At 45.9% G+C, this 23,969-nt stretch overlaps 1 protein-coding gene across 5 annotated transcripts in view; it reads left to right on the top strand.

Moving 5' to 3' along the window:
• Positions 1 to 10,205: 10,205 nt before the first annotated feature.
• Positions 10,206 to 23,969, top strand: part of ESYT3 (extended synaptotagmin 3) — a 48,804-nt gene continuing 35,040 nt past the window's right edge. For all 5 annotated transcript variants that reach the window (XR_007128519.1, XM_047735854.1, XM_047735845.1 and 2 more), the window contains exon 1: positions 10,206 to 10,745. Coding sequence is in view for 4 of the 5 variants with exons in the window: in XM_047735854.1 (XP_047591810.1) it covers positions 10,410 to 10,745 (336 nt within the window). In the remaining variant the exon portion in view is untranslated. The remainder of the gene's footprint in view (positions 10,746 to 23,969) is intronic.

Here is a 23,969-nt window from a genome sequence, read left to right as displayed (position 1 = left end):
TGGGTTAAGATTTTCTTTCTCCCTCTCCCTCTGCCCCTCCCCCACTTCTCTCTCATTAAAAAAAAAAGTGTTTGATGAAACATTAAAAACTCCCTTTGCAAATATCACTAAATTCTACCCCTGAAACTAAAAATACAATACATGTTAACTAAATTGAATTTTTAAAAAGAATTTTTAAAAAAATTTTCTTACTGCCAGTTATAAATAAACTGGGAAATTAGAGAAATAGTAAAATTAATATTTATATGATATAATCTAAAATATGAGAAGTACTTTCAATAGCTACTACAAGTGAAAATTCACATATCCTATAACAAAGCAAACAATTCCACATAAGACCAAAAGAGCATAGGTCCACTTAACAATATATGTAAGAATTTTCTTATCAGCTTTATTCATAATAATCAAAAACTAGAAAGAAAATTAAATTTCCATCTTTAGGAGACTGGATCAACAAATTATAGGATATCCATGCAATGTAATATTACATAGCAATTTTAAAAATCTTATACTTGCCATAGCACAGATAAATATTAAAAACTCTAAATTGAGCAACAAACCCAGATACAGAAATATACTGTTGAATTACTGTTGGATTTAATTCATATGAAGTTGAAGAACAGCACACTGAATCAGTGATAACAGAACTCAGACAAGTGGTTACCTCTGGACATGGATGTTACCTGGAGAAGCATGAAGAAAATTTCTGGAGTGATAAAGATGTTCCATATCTGGATCTGGAGACTATACAGATGTATAATTGGTAGAAATTGGTCAAGTTGTACCTTGAAGATTTGTGTGTTTTACTGTTTGTAAATTATATTTACTAAAAATAAATATATAAATAGAAAGAAAATGCATGTTAAGCTTTTAATACAGTGCTTTGTGCACAGTATGGCCTGAATAAATGCCAGGGTTTTGCTATTTTAAAAACCTGTAGAATGCAGCTACAACTGTACTTAGAAATTTATAGTTCTAAGTGCATATATTATAAAATAAAAGAAGTTCAAAAGTAACTATCTTTTAAAAAAGATTTTATTTATTGAGAGAGAGAGAGAGAGCACATGCACATGGGGGGAGGGGGAGAGGGAGAGAGAGAATCTTAAGCAGATGCCCCCCTGAGTGCAAAGCCTGATGGGGTGGAGGTCTCACTCGATCTCATGACCCCAAGATTATGACTTGAGCCAAAACCAAGAGTCAGCCACTCAACTGACTGAGCCACCCATGTGCCCCCTGCCAAAATTAATTATCTTAACTTCTATCTCAAGAAGCTAGCCAGAAGAAAAAGAAATTGCAGCAAAGCAAACCCAAAGAAAGTAGAAAAAGGAAATATAGAAGCACAACCATGGAATAAGTAGACATACAATAGAGAAAATAATTAAAGCCAAAAGTGGGTTATTTGAAAAGATTTATAAAGTTGATAAACCCTGGGGCACCTGCATGTCTCAGTCACACAGATGTCTACCTTTGGCTTGGGTCATGATCCCAAGATTCTGGGATGGGGCCAGATCAGGCTCCCTGCTCAACAGAGAGCTTGCTTTTCCCTCTCCCTCTGCCCCTCCTGCTTCCTTGCTTGTGCTCTCTGTCCCATTCAAATAAATAAATAAATAAATAAATAAATAAATAAATAAAATCCTTTCAAAAAATTGATAAACCCCTATGAAGACTGATTAAGGAGACAAAAGGAAAAAATATAAAGTATCTATAACAAGAACTTAAGGGGGTGCCTGGGTGGCTCGATTGGTTAAGTGTCCAATTCTTGACCTTACCTCAGATCTTGATGTCAAGGTTGTGAATTCAAGCCCTGTTTAAAAAATAATTTAAGAAGAAAAGAAGGATATCACTACAGATCCTACAGACATTTAAAAAAATAAAAATATTATAAACACCCCTATGCCAACATGTTTCAAAAATTAGGCAAAATTGAAAATTTCCGTGAAAACAACTTCACAATTTGTTTCCAAAACACAACTGTTCAAGAAAAGAAAGACAATCTTAACAGTCTTAGAATTATTAAAACAATGTAATGGAAAATATAGAAGGGTTAGGTTGAGCTGAAGGGCTGGAGGTAGAAATACTGCCAGCATGGAGATGTGCAATTGGACAGCTTGCTAGTTTTTCAGAAGGGCAGTAAGGAAAGAGGATTGTCCATGTCTCACTTAGTCCTTGTCCCTAAAGGGCCAGGCTTGCACCTTGGTCAGCACCAGCATTGATTAGTCAGTGCTGATTGTATCAGGTGGGGTCGAGCTGCAGTGTCAGTGTGGACTGCCTGAGAGACCTTCCACAGTGGGCATTTCTGTCACTCCTGCATCTGCCAGCTCCAAGAAGATCTGTGGGACATGATCCTGCAACCAAGGAGTCTCCCAGACCATATCAGTGAGGAGCAATCTTCAGCTGGGTAAACGGATTGGAACTGACAAAAGATCTCAGGCCAAAGGAAAGCAAACAAATGTGAAACAGTATCTAACATTAGTGTGTGAAAAGACTCTACATAGAGATCCTCTACTGATAAGTAGGACTGCTGTTTGAGGTCAAATGACGGAGTTTACTTCCTTCTACTCATGGGAGGAAGAAGCTCAAGAATTATATCGGATCCCTAAAGAGTAGAGTGGAAGATGTTAGAAAAAAATATATGTATTAGCTAGCCAGCTAGGCTAGAAAAGCAAAACTAGAACATTAATTTCCCAAGGCAGTTTGTCTTTTTTTTTTTTTTTTTAGATTTTATTTACTTATTTATTTGACAGAGACACAGAGAGAGAGGGAACACAAGCAGGGGGAATGGGAGAGAGAGAAGCCAGCTTCTTGCCGAGCAGGGAGCCTGATGTGGGGCTTGATCCCAGGACCCTGGGATCATGACCTGAGCCAAAGACAGATGCTTAACGACTGAACCATACAGGTGCCCAGTTTTGTGTGTTTTATTCACTGTGACCATCTCCAGTGTTCTAAACAGTGCCTGGTGTGTAAAAGACACTCCATGAATACTTGTTGAATAAATGAATGAAACAGCCAAAGACAAATGTGGAAAATCTGGGAGGAGAATTAAACAGAAAATTGGAGGACATAGACTTCTTTTTTAACAAACAGAAGAATAATTTTTCCCAGAGGATACAAGGTAATGGAAAGGATATTATGCAAAAGTCAAAATCAAATAATTATCAACACTTTCAGATCATATTTCCACACTAAAAATCTAATTATTATAAGTGTGTATAGTCAGAATTTTCATTGCTGACAGATATAAAGCAATTATCCACCCCAACAGGTATAAAAAACTAACATTCCCAGTAACCTACTCTTCCCAATTAAGGAATGATAGTTGCAGTTTTCCTTCATAATACTATGACCTAAAAGAAAATCATCAACACATTTAAGGCTGATCTAATTATAGATTCTAAAATAAAACATGTTGTCACTTTTCCCTTAAAATATATATGTATATATGCTTTTGGAAAGACAAAACCATTATGCAAAGTGAAATAAATCAGTTAGAAAAGGATAAATATTCCACTGATATGAGGTATCTAAGAGTAGTCAAATTCATAAAGGCTGAAAGTATAATAGTGGTTGCCAGGGGCTGGGGGAGGGAGAGTGGGGAGTTACTGTTCTGTGGGTACAGAGTTCCAGTTTGAGATGATGGAAAATTTCTGGAGATAGATGATGTGGTGGTTGGACAACAATGTGAACATATTTAATGCTACTGAACCATATACTTAAAATGGTTTAAAATATTACATTTTCTGTTAGTGTGTTTCACCACTAAAAAAAAAAAAGACACCTTTGATTTCATTTATTTTTGGTAATCAAAGTACTAGTTTGTGGGTGTCAAGAATGGCAGGAATGGAAGTGGAGCCAACAAAATGGGGAAGTGTGGGAAGGGTGGGAAGATTACTATAGGACAGGGTGAGGCAACATCCCCAGACTTTGGCCTCTAGGACCTGCGTGAGGAGTTCTGGAACCACATCTGTGGGGTAGGAGGCCACAGACCCTGCCCATGGTGAGTGTCTGAGGGAGACCTGGCTGAGACCTTTAACAAAGTGGTCACCTCCATGGCCATGTCCCCCTCCATGGCCGTGTCCCCCATACCAGGTTGGAGAAAGGGGGGAGCAATTAGAGTCTGACCTTCTGAGATGGCACCAATGGCCATGCTTGTGTGCCCTAATGCGTGTGCCCAGGAACTCCATGTTGACCCAGAACAACGAAGACCCACAGGGCCACTGTGCTCCTGTTTGGGACCTGAGAGCGTGTGAGAAGTGAGGGGGCACGGGAAGCACAGACAGGCTGGAGCCATCAGAGGTGGTCTTGGAGTGGCAGGCAGTGGCCAAATCATGAAGGACATTGCAGGGACATCTTCCACCCTCCCACCCCCAATGATGCCTTCCTGCTACCACACTTCCTTCACCAGATAGACAGACACACACACACAACTCTACCACATTTTCGTGATGAAAGTTTGAAATAACTGACTTCTTGGGTATAGCCTGTGCACTTTCCCACCCCCAGCACCCCAAACAGTGCTCTGTAAATATTGTCAAATTTCACTGGTTGTGCGGTTTTCAGGCCTGGCTTGGAAAGATTCCAGGCTAAGAAGCTATGGATTTGCAGCTCCCTCTGTTGCTTTTTATCAGAGGATATGATTAAGGGCCATACCGTTATTGGCTCAAACACATTCGGGTCTTCATTCTTGTGTGTGTTCCTTCACACACATACAGCACCTACTGCTGGGTACTAAGCTTGGGAACCCAGTGAGTTATCAAGCCCCACTGAGAGAACTGACACCCGAGACCTCACAGATGCTCTGGTTAAACCCTTCACATTGGACACAAGGGGTTGCTAAGGTCCAGAGTGGGAATGACATTTGCTTATGGTCATACAGCAAATCATTGTTTAGCGTTTTTAATTTTTTCCAGCTTTATTAAGATATAACTGACACATAACATTGGGTAAGCTTAAGGTATACAATGTAATCATTTGACATATGTATATATTGTGATATGATCACCAAAATAAGGTTAACACATGTACCACCTTCCCTGGTTACAATTGTGTGCGTGCGTGTGTGTGTGTGTTGAGAAATTTTAAGATCTATGCTCTTAGTGGCTTTCAAATTTGGAATACTGGGTTTAAAACTATGGTAGCCATGGTTGTACATTATATCCCCAGAAGTGTTTCTGTGTTTTTTCAGTGATGATATACAAAGGACCAACGAGCATATGAAAAGGCACTGAGTATTACTAATCACTAGGGAAACGCAAGTCAGAACCACAGTGAGATACCTCTATGCCCATTAGGATGATTACTATAAAAAAGAAATGACAACAACGGAAAATAACACGGGCGTGGAGAAAGTGGAGGCTTGTGCATTGTTGGTGGGGATGTGAAATGGTAAAACCTGTGGAAAACAGGATGGTGGTTCCTCACAAAATTAAACATAGAATTACCATATGATCCAGCAATTCTGCTTCTGGGTTTACACCCCTCAAAATGGAAAGAGAGTCTCAAAGAGATATTTGTATTCCCCATGTTCACAGCTGCATTGTTCATGGTGGAGACATGTGGAAGCTATCTAAGCACCAGATGAATGGGTAAGCAAGAGGTGGTGTATACACACCATGGAATATCATTCAGCCTTTAAAAGGAAGGGAATTTTGCCCTATGCCTTAATATGAATGAACCTTGAGGACATTATGCTAAGTGAAATAAGTCAGTCATAGAAAGACAATTCCATGTGATGTATATGACTTATATGAGATATCTAGGTTAGTCAAAATCATAGAGACAGAATGGTGGTTGCCAGAGGGAGGAAGGAGGGGACGAGGGTTTCAGTTTTGTGAGATGAAGAGCTCTGGTGATGGTTGGGGTGATGATTGCACAACATTATTCAATACCACCGAACTGTGCCCTCAAAATGGCTAAGATCATAAATTGTTATATGCATTTTCTCACAATAGAAAACTGTAATTATACAGATAGTATATAAGTACATCCTTGTATTTGTAAAAAGTCAAACAATATAGACCAAACTAAAGTCTTCCTTGACAGCCTCCCCATCAAAATATATAGCTTTGGGGCGCCTGGGTGGCTCAGTGGGTTAAAGCCTCTGCCTTCGGCTCAGGTCATGGTCCCAGGGTCCTGGGATCGAGCCCCGCATCGGGCCCTCTGCTCAGCAGGGAGCCTGCTTCCTCCTCTCTCTCTGCCTGCTTCTCTGTGATCTCCGTCTGTCAAGTAAATAAATAAAATCTTTATAAATATATATATATATATATATATATATATATATATATAGCTTTGTACCCATGTGTCTTATTGAGTCCTCACACCCCCATATGATTTAAGTATTACTGTGATCGCTATTTTCCAGATGAGGAAACAGAACCGCAGAGAATTTAGGGACCTTCCCCAGAGCCAGGAAGTGCTCGAGTCTAGATTTCAACTCAGGCACATGGAGGACAAAGCCATGCTCTCACCCAAGTGCTCTTTCAGCCTCCTGTGTGTTCAACTCTGCTGGACCTAAGGGCATCAGAGTTAGCCACTGCCCTCAAGGCAGTCCCAGTCTAATGGAGTGGGCAGACACAAAGAAAATTACCCTAGCCCCACATGAAAATGCAAAAGCAAAGCTAATGACATCTACACAGCAGAGGCTACTTATCTTTCTGTCCCAAAGGACAAGTGCTTTTATGAGATGTTACGTTTTTTAAAAAATGAAATCGTAAGTACCTCTTTAGCCTTCTTTTTTATTTAGGTCTCAACACAAATGTCTCCTTCTCAGAGAGCCCTTTCCAAATCACCCTGGCGAAAAGAACCCTCCTCCCTCCACCAGTCACCCTCACCCCCCTCACTGCATCGTCTTCGTAGTATTTTTCCTTACCTGCTATTCTCCTGTTCTTTGTCTTCCTTCACTAGAATGTCAGCTCTGTAGGAGCAGGGATCCTGCCTATTCTGTTCACCCTGAGTCTCCTGCACCTAGAGCAGTGCCTGGCACATAGCAGTTAGCAGTATTAGTTTCCAAGGGCTGCCATAACAACATACCACAAACTGGAGGGCGTAAAAGAGACATTTCTTTTTTTCACTGTCCTGGAACTAGCAATCTGAAAGCGCAGTGTTGGCAGAACCAAACTCTCTCTGAAGGTTCTGGGGAAGACTCCTTCCTTGTTTCACCCTTGCTTTCTGGTTTATAGCTGCATCTTTTCAGTTTCTATTATTGTCATCACACGACCTTATTCCTCTGTGTCTGTTTCAAAATCTCTGTGTTTATAAGGACCACATATAAATTTAGAGTCCACCCTAATCCAGTATGGTCTCATCTTAACATGATTACATCTACCAAAACCCCATTTGTAAATAAAATAACATTTATAGATACCAGGGATTAGGGCTTCAACATATTTGTGGGGGTGGGGACACAATTTGGCCCACAAGAGTAGCTAATAAATATATTGAACAAATGATCTTCTATTCTCCGAAAAAATGCTATAATATGATAAACTCTCAAATGAATTCAAGCAAAGGCTTTGGAAGGCATCATTCTGCCCAGGTTTTGTGATGATCAAACAGTACATAAAATGTCTTTTGCTGGGTGCCTTGGTGGCTCAGTGGGTTAAAGCCTCTGCCTTTGGCTCAGGTCATGATCCCAGGGTCCTGGGATCAAGCCCTGCATGGGGCTGAGGGTGGGGGGGGTCCCTGCTCAGTAGGGAGCCTGCTTCCCCCCCCCACCCCTGCCTGACTCTCTGCCTACTTGTGATCTCTGTCAAATAAATAAATAAAGTCTAAAAAGAAAAAAATGTCTTTTGCTGACGATAGTAACTGGAGAGTCCAAATCAAGGGAAATAATTGCTTCAATGTTCTAGGCACAGATTCAACCTCAGGTGGGATATGAAATTTCTAGTGCCACAATATCAATGTTCTTACATATTTAATTTATGAGAGCGATTTAATGGCATTGTAAATAAAGTTTAGACAAGAAAATCAACCATCATCCTACTACCCTAACATATTTTGGGGAAAATTCAGGAGGGGAGCTTTCCAGGCAGAGGAAACACCAAGTACAAAAGCCTTGAGGCATCCATGAGCTTGGTGTGTTTGAGGAGCAGAGAAGGCAGTGCAGCTGGAGTTAGCAGTGGTCCACAGGATGATCCGAGTCTCTTGCTGGACATCTCTGTGGGTGTCCATCAGCTCACAAACCAGCCACCTTCCATTATCTGAAGTCCTCCAAATACCTTACCTTCCACACTCCCTCTGCAAGGACACTAACCCACAAGAAGGATATGGTTTGGACCTGGTGTGTGTGAAGAAGGGGGATGATGGGTACAGTTGGGTCCTCTCTGGGCATTTGGAATTGGGACAGGATAAGGGTCAAACAGTCTCTGGAAAGTTCTGTGATCCTGGAAGCTGTGGGAAAGGTGCTGTGTTCTCCACTTCAGCCAGAGACAAAGGAGGTGGGTCAGTAGGAAGAGCAGCAGGGATTCAGAGCTGAGTCAGTCAACAGTCAGCTTCCTGGTGCACCCATCCTGACAGCCAGCAGTATTCCTGCCTCAGGTTCCAGGGCACTTGCCAACATCCCTATCATACATTCTTGAGTTCTTTAGCATGAGCTGATTTGGGTCAACCAAGAAGAGAAGAGTTTTGAGTAAAAGAATTCTGTGGTTTAAAAAAAAACCTCAAGGCATCATGGATGCCTTGGATAATTTTATTTAACATTGAGTTAAATAAAATTTATTTTTACTTTAAGATTTTATTTATTTGAGAGAGCGTGAGAGAGAGAACATGAGCAGGGAGAAGGAACAGAGGGGGAGCCCAACACTGGACTTGATCCCAGAACCCTGGGATCATGACCTGAGCCGAAGGCAGACACTTAACTGACAAAGCCACCCAGGCATCCATGAGTTAATTAAAATTTAACAGCTTTCTATCTGAAGGACTTCTCAGAGCCTTTAATAGGATTGTGTATATCCAAAAAGGAATTCTCAAAACAAAACAAAACAAAACCCAAAACAACAAAACAAAACCAACCCTCACATGAGATGCATTTCCTACTTTGATTTCCCAGGCTGCACTGGGAAATAGTTTAGCAGTGTTAAGCTGGAAGGGTTTCAATTTCCATTTTGACTGAGTCCTGTAAGGATGGGAATGATAGAGGAGAGCCCACCTGTTCCAACCACCTGGAACAAGCCTGTTATTGAAAACACTCATAGCAGCGAGTAATTTTATCCAGTAGACAAAAAGGGTAAGGCCAGAGTGAGAGAGGAATACCTGAAGGGACAGAAAGAAAGAGAATCGAGTTATCTTCTGGTTTTTGTCCATTGGGTCCAGCCTTTCAATGAAATTACTGAAAGCTTAGAATCATTCCAGTACATTTGTCAACTCCAAAATCACATTTCAGTAATTGATGTGCTCACTCATGCGACCCGCCTAAAATGTATGCCCCTCCACAAGATGATTTACTTTCTGAATGTGGAGACTGAGACTCCCCTGCTCAGATAATTCAGAAAAGGATTAGGTAGAAACTATCGGCTTCACAACTGACCCCCATGCACCCCAGGGCTTGCCCTTCATCTCTCTTGTACCCACCTGTCACCTGCTGTGTTGGGCACCCCAGAGACTAGCAGGTTGGCCTGGCCACCCGGAAACGCCAGGTCTGATGCTGCAGGGAATTAAGATCCAAACTGACACCCGACAGAGAATGGAGAATGCGGGACAGAGGTTGTTGTGGAGAACAAAAGGGACCCTGGGTGTGGCTAAGTTTTGTTGGGGGCCAGGTCTAAGCTTTATGAGATGCCAGAGGAGGGCAGCGATGCCGGGCTCTAGGGGCCAGTTGGAGGGCTCAGTCAGGCCTACGCTTGGGTGGGGAGGCCCGGCGAGCCAGTCCGTGGAGGGCCTCGAACACCCAGCTAACAGCCCATACTAGACTGCCTCTTGTAGACTGGGTGTAGGAAACAGGTTTTCTGTGATGTTTATCCATGACAAACCATCTGTCCACACGCCTCGATGAGTCATACACCGCTTTCGGCGGCACCTACTCCAACTAAGGCTCTACCGAGGCGCTGCAACCGGACCCTCCTCTGACCGCGGCGCGCGACGTCGCGGGTCTAGAAGCGCTGCTCAGAACCCCAGAGCCGCCTCGCCCACGGCCTGACCCCGCCCCCTTTCCGGGCCCGCCCCTAGGGGCGGAGACATCGGGAGCTGTGAGCAGGGCCGAGAGGAGAGCGCAGCTGCGCACTGCGTCTGCACGCCCGGCCCTCCAGCGCGAGGAGCTCCGAGAGCTGAGCGCCAAGACCGCACGGGCGAGTTCCGCAGGGCAAGTGTAGCACGGTGCCCGGGTTCTCGCGCTTGGCCGAGCGATGTGCCCGGGTGTCAGGGCGCGGGAACGTGGGCTCAGGTGAAGCTCTGGGAAAGGACACCAAGGCGGCGACGAGATGCAAGCGGAGGAGCCCTGCGCCCCCGGCGCTCCTGGTGACCCCGGTACCCAGAGAGACCAGCGCGCACCCAGCCCCGAGCCGCGCCTATCTAGCCAGCTGCTGCCGGAGCTGTACACCTTTGCGGCGCGAGTGCTTTTCTACCTGGCTCCCGTCTACCTAGCCGGCTACGTGGGGCTCAGCATAACCTGGCTGCTGCTCGGCGCTCTGCTGTGGATGTGGTGGCGCAGGAACCGCCGCGGGAAGCTTGGGCGCCTGGCGGCCGCCTTCGAATTCCTAGACAACGAACGCCAGTTCATTAGCCGCGAGCTGCGGGACCAGCACCTGCCGGCCTGGGTGAGCTGGGGGTAGCCGGGAGGAGTTCGGAGGTGGGACGGATGCTCTTAGAGGTTTGGAAAGAACCTGCGCTCGGTCGGGGAGTTGGGGGCTGCAGCTGCGCGATCCGCACACCTGTTGCCCCACCAAGCCCGGAGCACAGACCCCTCGCCAGGGCGTCCCTCCATCTCCTCTCCACCGCCGTTCCCAGAATGGCGGGTTGGGGGGAGGTTGTCGTGGATGGGGGCGGGGAACCTAGGTTTCACTTAAGGGCCCAGAGCCTGGGAGAAAAGTCACGGGCCGGCCACACCCACACACAGGGGGAAAAAAAAAAAAAAAAACAAGGGCGTCTGGGACTTCGCAAAGTTACTCGGGGCGGGGGAGCAGAAGGCGTTTCTTCCACCCGCTTGTTGATTCAAAAAAAACAAAACAACAACAACAACAAAAAACCCGCTGGGTGCAAAACTGATCCTCAAATGCAGCAATGACAAAACTGCAGACTAGCTGCCTCAACAGAGGTCGCAACAGACGGAGGAGGCTAGCCTAGAGATGGGATTGAAGGGATGGGATGGGAGGCTGGATCACCAGCTTCTCTCCCTTCCTCTACATGGTAGGGATGCTCAGACGTGCCCAGACACATTCAACATTCACACTCTACACTACAGACCCATCTCCTAGTGTGGAATGGCCTGGACTAGGGTTTCTCAAATGCTTCCAGTTCTGAGAAGCACCTGGCCTGCTTAACAAAAACAAGTTCTGAGCCCCACCTCACAACTCCCAGGTGGAACTGAGGCACCTGGATGAATTTGGGAAACACTGGCAAAAGGGGCATTGGGTCCAAGCTTTGGTCTGTGGCAAACTACACTTCTGGGTGCTTCTCTGATTCTCCCAGATACTCTCAGGCCCACAGGGGGAGATGACCAGAAGCCACCAGACCCCACATTTCCTCTGGCCTGATGACTTTATTCTAAAATTCAGCCCCACCGTGAGAGTAGCCAACAAAATGAGGTATGCCGAGAACATATTCGAAAGGCCTGTTATCTTTAAAACGAGAGAAATTAAGCCTTACTATATTAGTTTGTTACGGTTGCTATAACAAAGTAGCACAGACACACAACAAAAATTCATCTAGATCAAGGCATCAGCACTCTTTGCTTCTTCTGAGGCTTCTCTTTGCTTTGTAGATAGCTATCTCCCCCGTGTCTTCATAGGGTCTTCCCTCTGTACATATCCGTGCCCAAATGTCCCCCTCTTACAAGGTCACCAGTCAGATTGGGTTAGGGCCCATCCTAATAATCTCATTTTAAATTAATCACCTATTTAAAGACACTGTGTCTAAAAAGAGTCACATTCTGGGGTACTGGCAGTTAGGATTTCAACATAAGAATTTGGGGAATATGGCTCACTGCAAAACACTGATATTTAATACACGGACTGAGTACAGTTTTGTAAATTGGTTTACATATACCGAGGATGAGGGGGCCCAAACCTTCTATAAGGGTGCACAATAAAAAAGCACAATGACAACTTTCATAGGGGAGCAGCCATGGGAATGGATTTGGGGCCTGTCTCTTGATTATGCTGATTATTCTTTGGGGGTTTGTAATCCTGAAAGATCTAGATCCAGAGAGCAGGCCGGGACCTATCCACGTGCCTTGCTCATTGTTGAGGGAGTCTTGGATGCCTGTCATACCTCTGTTTGGACCCCATGGTGGCTTCAGTCCATAAGGGTGGGCTCGTGAGGCCTCACCTAGTGACAGGCCTCCCTTTCTGCCCTTCCTTGGATTAGGGAACACCTCCAGACACTTGGTTGTGTACAAAAAGCAATGTTTCTGAAATTGAGGCAAGAATCAGATCCTATAGGGGCATTGATGTGCCCCAACCACCCCCCCCAACCTGCCCCCATGCACATAAACACCGGAAGCAATGTGAAACTAGCCAATAGGGAGCTCAGCCTGATGTGTAAGGCAACACAAGAAGCTACCTTACCTCATAAACTATACCCCAGGTCTGACCCAGCTGGGCGTAGGGACACACAGAGGAAGATAATGGCGTCTCTCCTTCCAAGAGGGCAGTCTGGAGCAGGAAGTAGATGCAATATAGATAATTGCCATGGAGGTCTCAGAGAAGTCAGAGGTAGCCTGAACAGGGTCCAGCCAAGGGTTAAAAGCGTGGAGTGAAGGACATCCCACTTGATTTCCGTAGCAGATTGTCCCCAGACCATAGCCTCCCTCTTCTTTGGCAGAGTCCTGGGAGGGGCCTGGCCTCAGCTTGCGTTCTCTAGACTCTCCTGGCTGGTGGGCAGGGCCTGGATTGCCTTTTGGATTGAGGCAGTGGTGCTATGAAGGGGATTCCAAGCTGGGGGAAGCTTTTGAGCACAGCACAGAAGCTCACCATGGCCAGTGTATGAGGGAGTACTGTGTGGTTTGGTTTGGTTTGGTTTGGCTGAAGTGTGTAGTAGGGGCTGACACGGGCCGCATTGAGGTGGGCTTGATAGAGGTTGGGCCTGATTCTGAAGGTCACAAGGAGCCTGTGGAAGGCTTTGGAAAGACCCTGTAAAAAGCAGCACAAAGGGAGGAATAAAGCTGGAGAAAAGAAACCAGATGAGAAAGCCATGGCTCTGGGTATGGCGGAGGCAGTGTGCTCCTTGCCCATGATTTTAGAGCATGGGAGTCCTTATCCAATACATGGGCCTTTCAGTGTGCCGTTTCCCTGTTTGGAGAACTGATTGCCTTGCATGGAAACAGGGTTGATGACTTACGACCTCCTTTGGTCTCAAGAAATAGTTTTACAAAACAACAGATGACAAGCCCATAGTTGGCAGGGAGGGGCAGGGGTTGATGAGGAGTGAAGGGTCTTGGCTACTGCACTCCGGCACAGCCCTGCGAGTCGTCCCCTGCATGGCATTTCCCAGTGAAGGGATGTGGGGAATCCAGCCCACCTGCTGCTTGGAAAGGGCATCTAGTTCTACTTTGCACCAAGCCCCCGTGATGGGGTGGAGGCCCGGGTCAGGCTGAGCTGGAACAAGCCTCCCCTGCCAGGCCCTGGTGGCCATGACTAGTTCTCAGTGAAGTCAAGGCTCCTCCTCAACACGTTGCTCCAAGCTGTTGCCCCCAGGTGATTTCAGCAAGTCCTTTCCCTCCCTGAGCCTCAGTGTCCCCACCTGTGAAAGGTGGTTGTTTCTCTGGTCAAACATCACACTGCCCTGCCCCTCCTCTGGTTCCCTTCCATGGAAGAGCTAGCTGGAAGGAAGGATTCCTTCGCCTTCAAAGGGGCCACAGGTAAAGAAGCTGTGGATTCTCTTGTGGAGTGCACGTGGCTGGTCTGTTGGAGGGATCGGGCCACTCTGCCTCCACTGCTGGCGCTCTGAACAGAGGAGCCGGTGCCGCTCACTGTTCATGTGTGAGTGTTCTATGTGTCTCTTTGTGTGAATGGTCTGGGATAGATTTTTTTGTATAGATCTGGCACAGTGTTTAGGTCTATTTTGGGGGGAATGAAGAGCCTCTTGCGTGAGCCCACCCTGCTAGGGCTGGGGACTAGGGACAGCACAGAGCCAAAAGTGAAGCCCTTGCTACTGCAGGAGAAGGCCCAGCTCGGCCATCCCGTCTTACCATAGGCCCCGGGAAGTCGGTTCTGCAGGTGACTGTGGCCTGGCCCAAGAGGCTGTCTATGGAGAGGAGGCACAGGCGTGTGCTCGGTAGGGGGCGGAGGGAGGGGATTCTCAGTCTCCCAGGCCTCCTATGGGACCTTTCCCTGGTCTGACACTCATCAGTGAGTGCGTCTCACCAGCAAACACGTCTGTTTGTGGTCCCTGTTCCAGCTGGGCTTGCTCTCTCCTGCCAGCTGATAGCAATCAGTTAGTTGGCAGTTTTGCTGGGGACAATTAACTCTGTGTATCTGCTGAGATGGGGGTGGGGCTGATGTGATGTGGTGGCAGGTACGGACTTGGAGTCCGATGCTCATTCACGGGGCGGGGTGGGTGGGAGGCTTGAGAAGGTCCCCTGTGTTCTCGGGGTCCCTGATTCCCCTCTGAAAATGGCGAGGCTTTAGGAGATGCTCTGCGGAGTCCTTCAGTGGTTGGAGTCTGCCATCATGATTCAGTCCCCAGTTGGCTTTTCTGTCCTGCCGCCGGCCCCCAGGACACTGTTCGGCAGCGTTTCTTGCCTACCCATCATCTAAATTGGTTCACGCAAAGCAGGGTGCACTCGAGGGCTCCCAGCAAGTGTCCCTGGGATGGTCTCCTCCAGGCTCCTGCCAGCATTCAGGCGGAGGACCAGGGCTGAGTGCGTTGCTTCCCTGGGGCTGAGCATGACATTCCTTCCGTGGGTGGGGCAGCCATCTGTCCTGGCCCAGGCTCTCACGATCCCTCCTATACTACCACTCTGGTTAATTAGTGGAAGTAAATGCAGTGGCAGCTCTGAGCTGGGCGGGCCACTCAGATTACCTCAGTTCTCAGAGCCCATGCTTGGGGACCTGGTCTTAAACATCCACTTGAAGCCAGGGGACTTCTTCCTTGTGAGGTCCCTGCAGCCCTGCGAGGTCCTGAGTATGGCTGAGAGTCAGTCTTGTCCTTAGGAAGGAAGAGGCAGGGCACATTTTAGTCATGCCCCTTGGGTCTCTGCCCCACGTCTCTGTGATGCTTCATGGACTTCTCACGTCTTGGGCCAGGGTTGGGCAAGAAGAGGGGCAGAATGTGGGCATCTGCCCCTCCAGGCCCAACACAGGGATGTTAGGCATCCGCATATTCATTCCTATATGCAGTCAGCAAGCATCTCTTGAGGACTTACAGTGTGTCAGGCCCACGATGATATGCATGACACATGGCCCCTGCCTGCAAGGAATCCCTGGTCTGGGTGGGGATTCAGACCTGTGAGAATCGCCTTTCCTGATTTAGTGTGATCGGTCCTCAGAGGTGGCCGGGCAAGACTCTGAGAAAGCCTCCGGGCAGGTTTGGTCACTTGAGCTCATAAACTCCTTCTGAGGTGAGCAGATTCTGGGACAGCAATTTGTGATACCCAGACTCACATGGGACTTCCCATTGCTTTAGGGGCTGAATTTTTCTGCAACAGAAGTGTCCACAGCAACCTTTTCTCCGCACCAAGTATCTGAGGACCGTGGTAATGGGGGAGGTCATGTTGTGGATAAGGCTCAGGGCCAAGGCAGGAGACAGCCATTGTCCTGCTCTTCTGTTGTGGCCCCCTGTCCGGTGGGCAGGAAGTGTGGAGAGCTGGTCACCAGCTTCCTTCGGCCTCCTAGCCTGGTCTTGACAGCAGGTTGAGCTGGTACTTCAGTGGGAATGGCCCCAGTCACTCTCGGGGCACTGCTGGCAGCTGTGTGCTGTCGCCTGAAGGCCACAACCCAGCTACACAAAGGAGCAGGAGACTGGGACCTAGGCTTCCCTGCCCCCTTCCTGACCCTCCCACCCCTCCATTCAGAGTTTCTCCCCTCTGGAGAGTTCCAGGGGTTTTTAATTGAGGGAAACCTGGAGTTTACAGCCTGGACGTGTTCACACGTGCTTGAGGAAAGTGCTTTCTCTCTTCCTCCTCCTCTACCGCAAATAGAGAAGAGTGAAAATGTTTTCTGTCCCAGTGGGAACTAGTAAAAGGGAAAGTCCCATTCTCTTTCCCCTGCCCTTCAAGCCAAGGGAACAAGAGTTCACCCCCTCAGACCACACAGGGAGTCGGGGCTGGAGCTGGGGTGGCCGCTCCTGCCCTAGAAGCCCCATCCCAGTGTACCAGGAGTCTCCCAGACACTCAGAGTAGAGGGCCAGGGACTTTTCAGGGACACAGGATGTCTCAACCCCAGAGTCACCCACTCCATTCTTTTGTCTGAGTTGTGTTTAGTTTTTTAGTTTACATTGGTTGTAAATTGGTAAAAAATCTGGTTTTTCTGGTTATAAAAGTAAAAGTGGTCCCATTGTAGAACATTTGGAAATGGCTTAAGAGAATTAGGACAAGTGTTTACAGTCCCTCCACCCAGAAACACACCGTTCTATTTGTGTGTACTTCTTTTGTATGGAAGGTGTATAAAACAGTGCTTTAAAAAACTTGTGCCCTTTTTTTCCTTTTTCCTATATTTTTATGTTTGTAATATTATATTACCAACATCCTCCCAAAAAACCTGTTTAAGGATTATGCTATCCTTCACATGAATGTACCCTGCACTGTTGAACCATTTCGCTAGCATTGATGATCTGTTATTTCCCACGTGTCCTCCTCTTGTGGCTAGCCGAGGCGGGCAACTTCTCCTAGATCTGTCTGGATTTTCTCCCCCTGACCTGCCAGCCTGGCTCCCTTGACTTTTCCTTCAAGTCCAAGCTCAGGCCCCCCCACTCTCAGATCCTACTCCTCGGGGCCCCCACAGCATCCGGAGCCTGTCACCCCATGTCCTTTCTGCACTTGCACCTGATTTTTGTGTCTGACTTTTCCTCCAGACTGAATGCTCTTCTAGGGCAAAGGTGTGTTTCCTGCTCACGTCTGTTCCCTCAGTTCCTTGCTTTGTGCCCAGTACACAGTAGGCACTCAGGAGAAGTCTGTCCCTCAGGCCCTACAGGGTAGGAATCTTAGTCCATGTTTCCCAAGTTCCTTACCATGGATTCCTACATGTTAAACTCACGTCAGTGATTAGGAACACCTGGGATCCTGGGTGGCTCAGTCGGTTAAGCAAATGCCTTTGGCTCAGGTCATGATCTCGGGGTCCAGGGAACCTGCTTCTCCCTCTTCCTCTCCCCCTCTCCATGCTCATGCTTGTGCTCTCTCTTTCTCCCAAATAAATAAATAAAATCTTTTTTAAAAAATGCTTAAGAACACCTTAAAGATTCTCATTCCCTCTTCACTGTGGCCTCATCAGCATCAGGGATTATACTTTTTGGTATTCTAAGGCATACATCATTTTATTATACTTTGCAGATAATTGCTTTTTTTTTTTTTTTAACAAATTGAAGGTTTGTGGCAACCCTGCATCGAGCAAGTCTATCAACACATTTTTCCAACAGCATTTGCTCACTTTATGTCCCTGTGTCACATGTTGGTAATCCTTGCAGTATTTCAGACTTTTTCATCATCATTATATTTGGTGATCTGTGATTAGTGAGTATGACTCCCTGAAAGCTCAGGGGATGGATAGCATTTTTAGCAATAAAGTATTTTTTAAATCAAGGTATGTACATTTTTTAACAATACTATTGTACACTTAATAGACTACAGTATAGTGTAAACATAGCTTTTATATGGGAAACTGAAAAATTCATTTGACTTATTTTATTGCAATAGTCAATTCATCGCAATGATCTAGAACCAAACCTGCAGTATCTCTGAGGAATGCCTGTACTAATTGATAAGCAAAAAGATACATTTTTTTTTTTTAACCTTTGGGCGTTACCAAACCCAACTGTCTGACGGAACTCTCTGGTCACCCACAATTACTCTCAGGTCTCCTTGAAGAAAATGCCTCTGTGGACGGCTAAGGGAAGCCCCTCTGTGCACCAAGCCCTCCTTCCTCAGCAAAGGGGACAGGCTCTTGTCCCCAGGATTCTTGTCCCCAGTGGCTGCCTTTGCAGTCTTACCCACGCGGTGTCCTCCTCCTGGGTCCGGGTTTACTCAGGCCAGTCTGCGGGCCAGGTGTGTTGTTAAAGAGCCTGGGGATTTTAGAACAGCATTAGGCGGAATTTCAAGTTGGCAAAAATTTTTCCTTTAAAGCACTTTTAGCCAGGAGATTTAAAGCAGAACAGTGGACATATTTAGAAGCAGTTTTTTTTTTTTTAAAGAATTTATTTATTTATTTGTTTGTTTGTTTATTTATTTATTTATTTGACAGAGATCACAAGCAGTCAGAGAGGCAGGCAGAGAGAGAGACGGAGAAGCAGGCTCCCTGCTGAGCAGAGAGCCCGATGCGGGACTAGATTCCAGGACCCTGGGATCATGACCTGAGCCGAAGGAAGAGGCTTTAACCTACTGAGCGACCCAGATGCCTTAGAAGCTGTTTTTATGGTTAAATGTTTACCCCTCAAGAACAGAGGGAAAATGGGTCAAAGGCTGTGCTTCACCAGCACAGTGCTTCACCAGGAAAAAAGTGTGTGAAATTAGGGATCATTTTCCAGCAGAGGCGGAACCACCAAATAGGCCTGTCTGGGAAGACCAGAGCCACAGAGCCTCCCTGTGTAGCACTTCCCTGGGGGATACTTGGAGTGAGGGGGCTCCTCTCCTCTCTGAGTGTGGAAGGGAGTTGGCCACATCAGTTTGAGTTTGCGGGCGGGTGAGTGTAAGAATATGCCCAATGGTGCAGAGAAGAACTGTGAGGCTTGTGTCCAAGCAAAGAGTTTGTGTCCTTGTGTGTATGTGTGATTCTGTGGCTGTGTCTGCGTCATTCTGAGGGCGCATGTCTCAGGTTTTTGAGGTACAAGGAGACCCACAGGCCTTCTCTGTACTTCTCTACATCTGCGGGTCGGTCCAAGGTTGCTCCCATGGTAGGAGCTACCATCCCTGTGACAGGGAGGGAGCCAGGTTGGCCTGGTGACAGGCAGCCCTTTAAGTGCAGCTGTCCCACACCCCCTGCCTCCTGAGAGGGTCTGGTGACCCAAAGCTGCTGCCCGGGCCTCCCAGCCTGGCTGGGGGTCCTGCCTGGGCTCCAGCTCTGATGGCTGCAGGCATCCCTCTGGTTCATTGCCTCGATGCAGTGGGATCATTTTTCCTAAAGGGTTTAAGAGATAAAGCACACGACCACCTGGAGATGAAGCATTAATGTGCGGTGCCCTTGTGTTGGCCTCTGCGAGCCTGGAATTCTGTTTTGGACTTGACTTTGCTTTAGTCTATCTCTCTGTTCTGAGCTCTTGTTACCTCCATTGCCTAAAAACTGCTGTCATCAAAACATGAGCCACTCTGCCTGGGAGGCTTTGGCCTATGCACACTAACAGCAGATGTGAGTCAGTATTAGGGAGGCCTCAGGGGCTGGGGGAGGCCCCCCATCTTTCTAAAGTTCTCTGAGAGGCACTGGAGGGGGAAGGGCAGGCAGCCAGGGTCCTGGTGACTTGACCACAGGCCAGAGCAACTTTGAGATTTTCCAGGCCTGCTTTGGGGAAGTGCTCATACCTGTAGTACATCGGTCAGGGTAGTGTTCATGTTCTGGGGTATGAAAGGTGCTAGAGCTCTGAGTGTGTCTCCATTGAGGGGGATTCGCATTCATCATCTCCTGGTTGTAGACCTGGGGAACAGAGGCATGGCAGCCTCACTTCCCTCAATTAGGAGAAACCTGAGGCTGCAGAGAGGGGGGTCAGGACCAGACCCTGCTCCTCAGGGACCCCTGGCAGTACTTCTTACTCCTGGTGTCTGGCTAGAGAAAGCAGCTGGGGGGTGGGAGTGGCTCACACTTTAGGGCAGGGGCAGCACCCAAAAAAGCCAGACAGACTAATTGTATTTTTTATCTGCTAGCTCTTGCCTCCCCTTGCTCATTGTGGCACAAAAGATACTCCCTTTGTAAAAGAATCGAGGTCCATAAGCTGCTGGTAATAATTTGATGACAAAGCAGTATTCTCCCAAGAGTGACAGCTGGAGACACAGACTGTGACTTTGGAGCCCTAGTCAGGAGCCCCAGAGAGTGGAGGAGCCACTTTCTTCCAGGGCCTGAGCAGGTCCTCCAGCCAGCCCTGAGCACTCACTGTCCCACACTCTCCACCACCTCGATCAGAACAACCAGGGAGCTGGTTAAAGATAAAGTTTCTGGGCCCCTGCCCAAAGGCTTCAGGTTCCTGGATCAGAATCTCTGAGCGCCCTCACCAAGAATCCACGTTTTAAGGGGCTCTCCAGGTGGTGGTCTTGTATACACAAAAGGTTGAAACCCCCTGCCTGAGGGGCGCTTTGCAATGCCAGGAGCTGTGGGTGTCTTCCCCGCCAGCTGGTCTCAGAGATCCCCAACCTTGTGAGGTATTGGAACAAAAGTTCAGTGATTTCAGGACTCAGCCTGAGCGCGGGCCTCCAGTTTTTCTCTGCCTTCCCTTCCTTTGTTTAGGGAGGAAAGACACGCACAGAGGCTCTGATCGGGTCCTCTGCCACGCCTCACTGTGGAGCCCTCCCTACATTGGGCAGTTTCATGCAGGCAGCGCACCCCTCAGCCAATCAGCAGAGGCTAAGAAAACAACCCTCAATTGCCTTCCTTCTCTGGCCTCAGGCACCTTCACTGTGTTCTCTCATTTTCTCTTCTCCCTTCTCTGTCGCTTCCCAAAACGCTGAGCCACAGGCATTTGGAGATCCCATAGACAATTTACAGGACTTTGGATCAGATAGAGCTGGACACATAGCCCAGGAGACATTGTTCTTGTCATGTACCCGAGGACAGAGGTGGCTGAGTGTCTGCATCTCGGGCATCTGACAACTGCCAACAACAGTCACCACTTCTGGAGCATTTGTACTGAGCCAGGGAGGGGACCGAGCACCACACATGCATTGTCTTATTTACTCCTCTCAGGGACTCTGTGAAACTGGCAGCATTGTACCCATCTTGTGGATGAGAAAACTGAGGCTGTCAGAGGTGAAATTTTAAATGCACAAGGAATACTTCGACACTAAGATGTGGACCTCACATGCTGACACTTCAGGTGCAGGAGGCGGGGAGAAAAAGTTTGTAGGTTGGGCTCAAATTGTATGCAGGTGAAATGTGAGTTCCGGTCACCTTGGTGATCTGGGTGGGTACCAACTAGTCTCTGAGCCTCTCCTCATCTGTAAAATGGGGATGATTGTGCCTTTGCTGTGCACCTTATGGAGTATTAGGAAGGTGAAATGAAAGTATCTGTAGAATGTCCTTTGTAAACTATAAAGCATGGTGTACCAGTGAAGACTCAGGTACCATGAGGGCAATATTCTGCTAAATTAGACTTTCTGTAAAAGAGGAAAACATAGTCGTCTATAAGGTTTTCTTAAGAGGAGTGAGAGCAGCCGGGTGCCGAAGTATAGACTTGGTGGTGAGATGGACCTGGGTCTGTGTCTCAGCTCTGGACTCCATAGCTGGTGACTATGCGCAACCCTTCTGAGCCTTACTTTCCTCATCAGTACAATGGGGCTGATATTAAGGTGAGTTTTAAGTGACATGAGATAACATGAACCAAAAAACGTTGAAAATAGGGTGGAAAAAGATACAACTGGGCAAATCTGAAACAAAAGTAAGGGAGAATGGCAATTTTCATATTAGACAAAATAGAATGTAACTTGGATGCATCCTAAAGACCAGGCTGTTATAACATATAGCATGAAAAAGGTAACACAGCAATCATGGACATGTATGTGCTGCATAAAATAAACCTGAAATGTAAACCAACAGCCCAAGAGAACTGCACAGAGAAGTAGATAAATCCATAGCTGGGCTTGGCAATTCTAACACATTCCTCTCTGAAAATGATACATCAAGTAGACAAAGAGGAAACAAGGATAAAGAATATTGGGAGGGCATGATTTTTTTTTTTTTTTACAAAGGACATGATTAATAACTTGATCATATATGGAGTGGCCACAGGAATTAATCATGTACTAGGCCACAAAGGAATTATCAATATATCCCAGTGGATTGCTATCCTACAGACCGGGCAGACCATAAAGAAAAGGAATCAGAAAACAATAAATAGCCTTAGAAATCTCATATGTCTACATATTTTAAAATATCACTATTTAAAAATCATTGTTTGAAAGGTAGTCATAATAGAAATTATGAAAAGACAGGGAGCTGAATAATGATGAAAATACAATGGCAAAAATCATAGGGGAATTTATAAGTTTGAATTTGAATAAACCAAAAACTGAAATAAATTCTTCAACTCTAAGAACATAAAAGAACAACAGATTTAGATCAAAGGAATAGAGAAAGAATTAATACATATAATTGTGAAAATGAAAAAAAATTTTGATTATAAATGTAAAGGGGGAAAATGACAACTAAAGTTAGTTCTATGAAAAGATTAGTGCAATGGGCAAAATCTTAGTCAAGCTTGATATATTAATAGAAAAAGATGAAAATAAAATCTGGAATGAAAACACAGAAATAACTACAGATAAAGCAGATTAAAAATAATAAAATATTATAAACAAATATATATCAATACATTTGAAAACCTAGTTGAACTAGATATATTTCTAGAAATGCCCAGATTACCACAATAAGAGATAAGGAGACCTTGAATACACCATTAACCACTGAAGAGAGAAAAGGTAATTTCCCACTCCAAAAGCTTCAGGCTATGATGGCTTTATAGGTAAGAAACACTAAACTTCACTGATTGGGTAATTCCTATTATTTACAGGTTGTTTCAGAAAACAGGATATGGAAAAGCTTTATCACTAGTGTTATAATTTATTGTAAAATCTTTATACCAAAACTAGATATGGATTGTACAAAAACAGAAATTGTAGATATCACTTTGAATCGTGAGTGTATAAAACCTAAATGTGATATCAGGCTAACTAAATGTACTGCTTCAAATGGGGCTTATCCCAAGAACTAGAGATGGTTTTGTTTTATAAAGAAATCACTTAAAAAAAAAAAAAAGAAAAAAGAAATCACTTAAGTTGGCCACCTTAATGGACGAAAGGGAAAAATAACACGATTATCTCAATAGATTTGAGAAAGTGTTGAATGTAGTTCAATACCCATTTCTTTTCTTTTCTTTTTTTTTAAAAGAATTTATTTATTTGACAGAGAGTGAGAGGAGAGAGAGCACAAGCAGGGGGAGCAGCAGAGGGAGAGGGGGAAGGCTCCCCGATGCGGGACTTGATCCCAGGACCCTGAGATCATGACCTGAGCTGAAGGCAGAGGTTTAACCCACTGAGCCACCCAGGTGTCCCTCAATACCCATTTCTAATGAAAGCTCTTGGAAATTTAGCTATTGAAAAGAACATCCTCAATCTGATAGAAGCTGTCCTCTAAAAATCTACAGCGAAATGCATGCTTCATGGAAAAACTTCTGTTTGATGTCAGGAACAAGATAGAGCTGCTTGCTGTCACCACCACTGTCTGGTGTGGTACCAGAGGGCTTGGCCAATGAAGACAAACTTAAGAGAAATAAGAAGGATAAGGATAAGAAAAAAAAAGGTTATTGGAGATTATATATAAATAATATATGAGAATTAATGAAAAATTAGAACCAACAACAAATTTCAATAAAGTTGCACAGAAAACGAAATACCATTTTTAATAACCATAAAACCCCCTAAGTAATCTAACAAAAAAATGGGATTTTTATAAAGAAAGACTTATGATCTTAAATGT

The sequence above is a fragment of the Lutra lutra genome, chromosome 1, assembly GCF_902655055.1.
Source record: "Lutra lutra chromosome 1, mLutLut1.2, whole genome shotgun sequence".
NCBI lineage: Eukaryota > Metazoa > Chordata > Mammalia > Carnivora > Mustelidae > Lutra > Lutra lutra.
The sequence above is the reverse complement of the archived record's forward strand: the minus strand, read 5'-3'. Positions and strand labels throughout refer to the sequence as shown.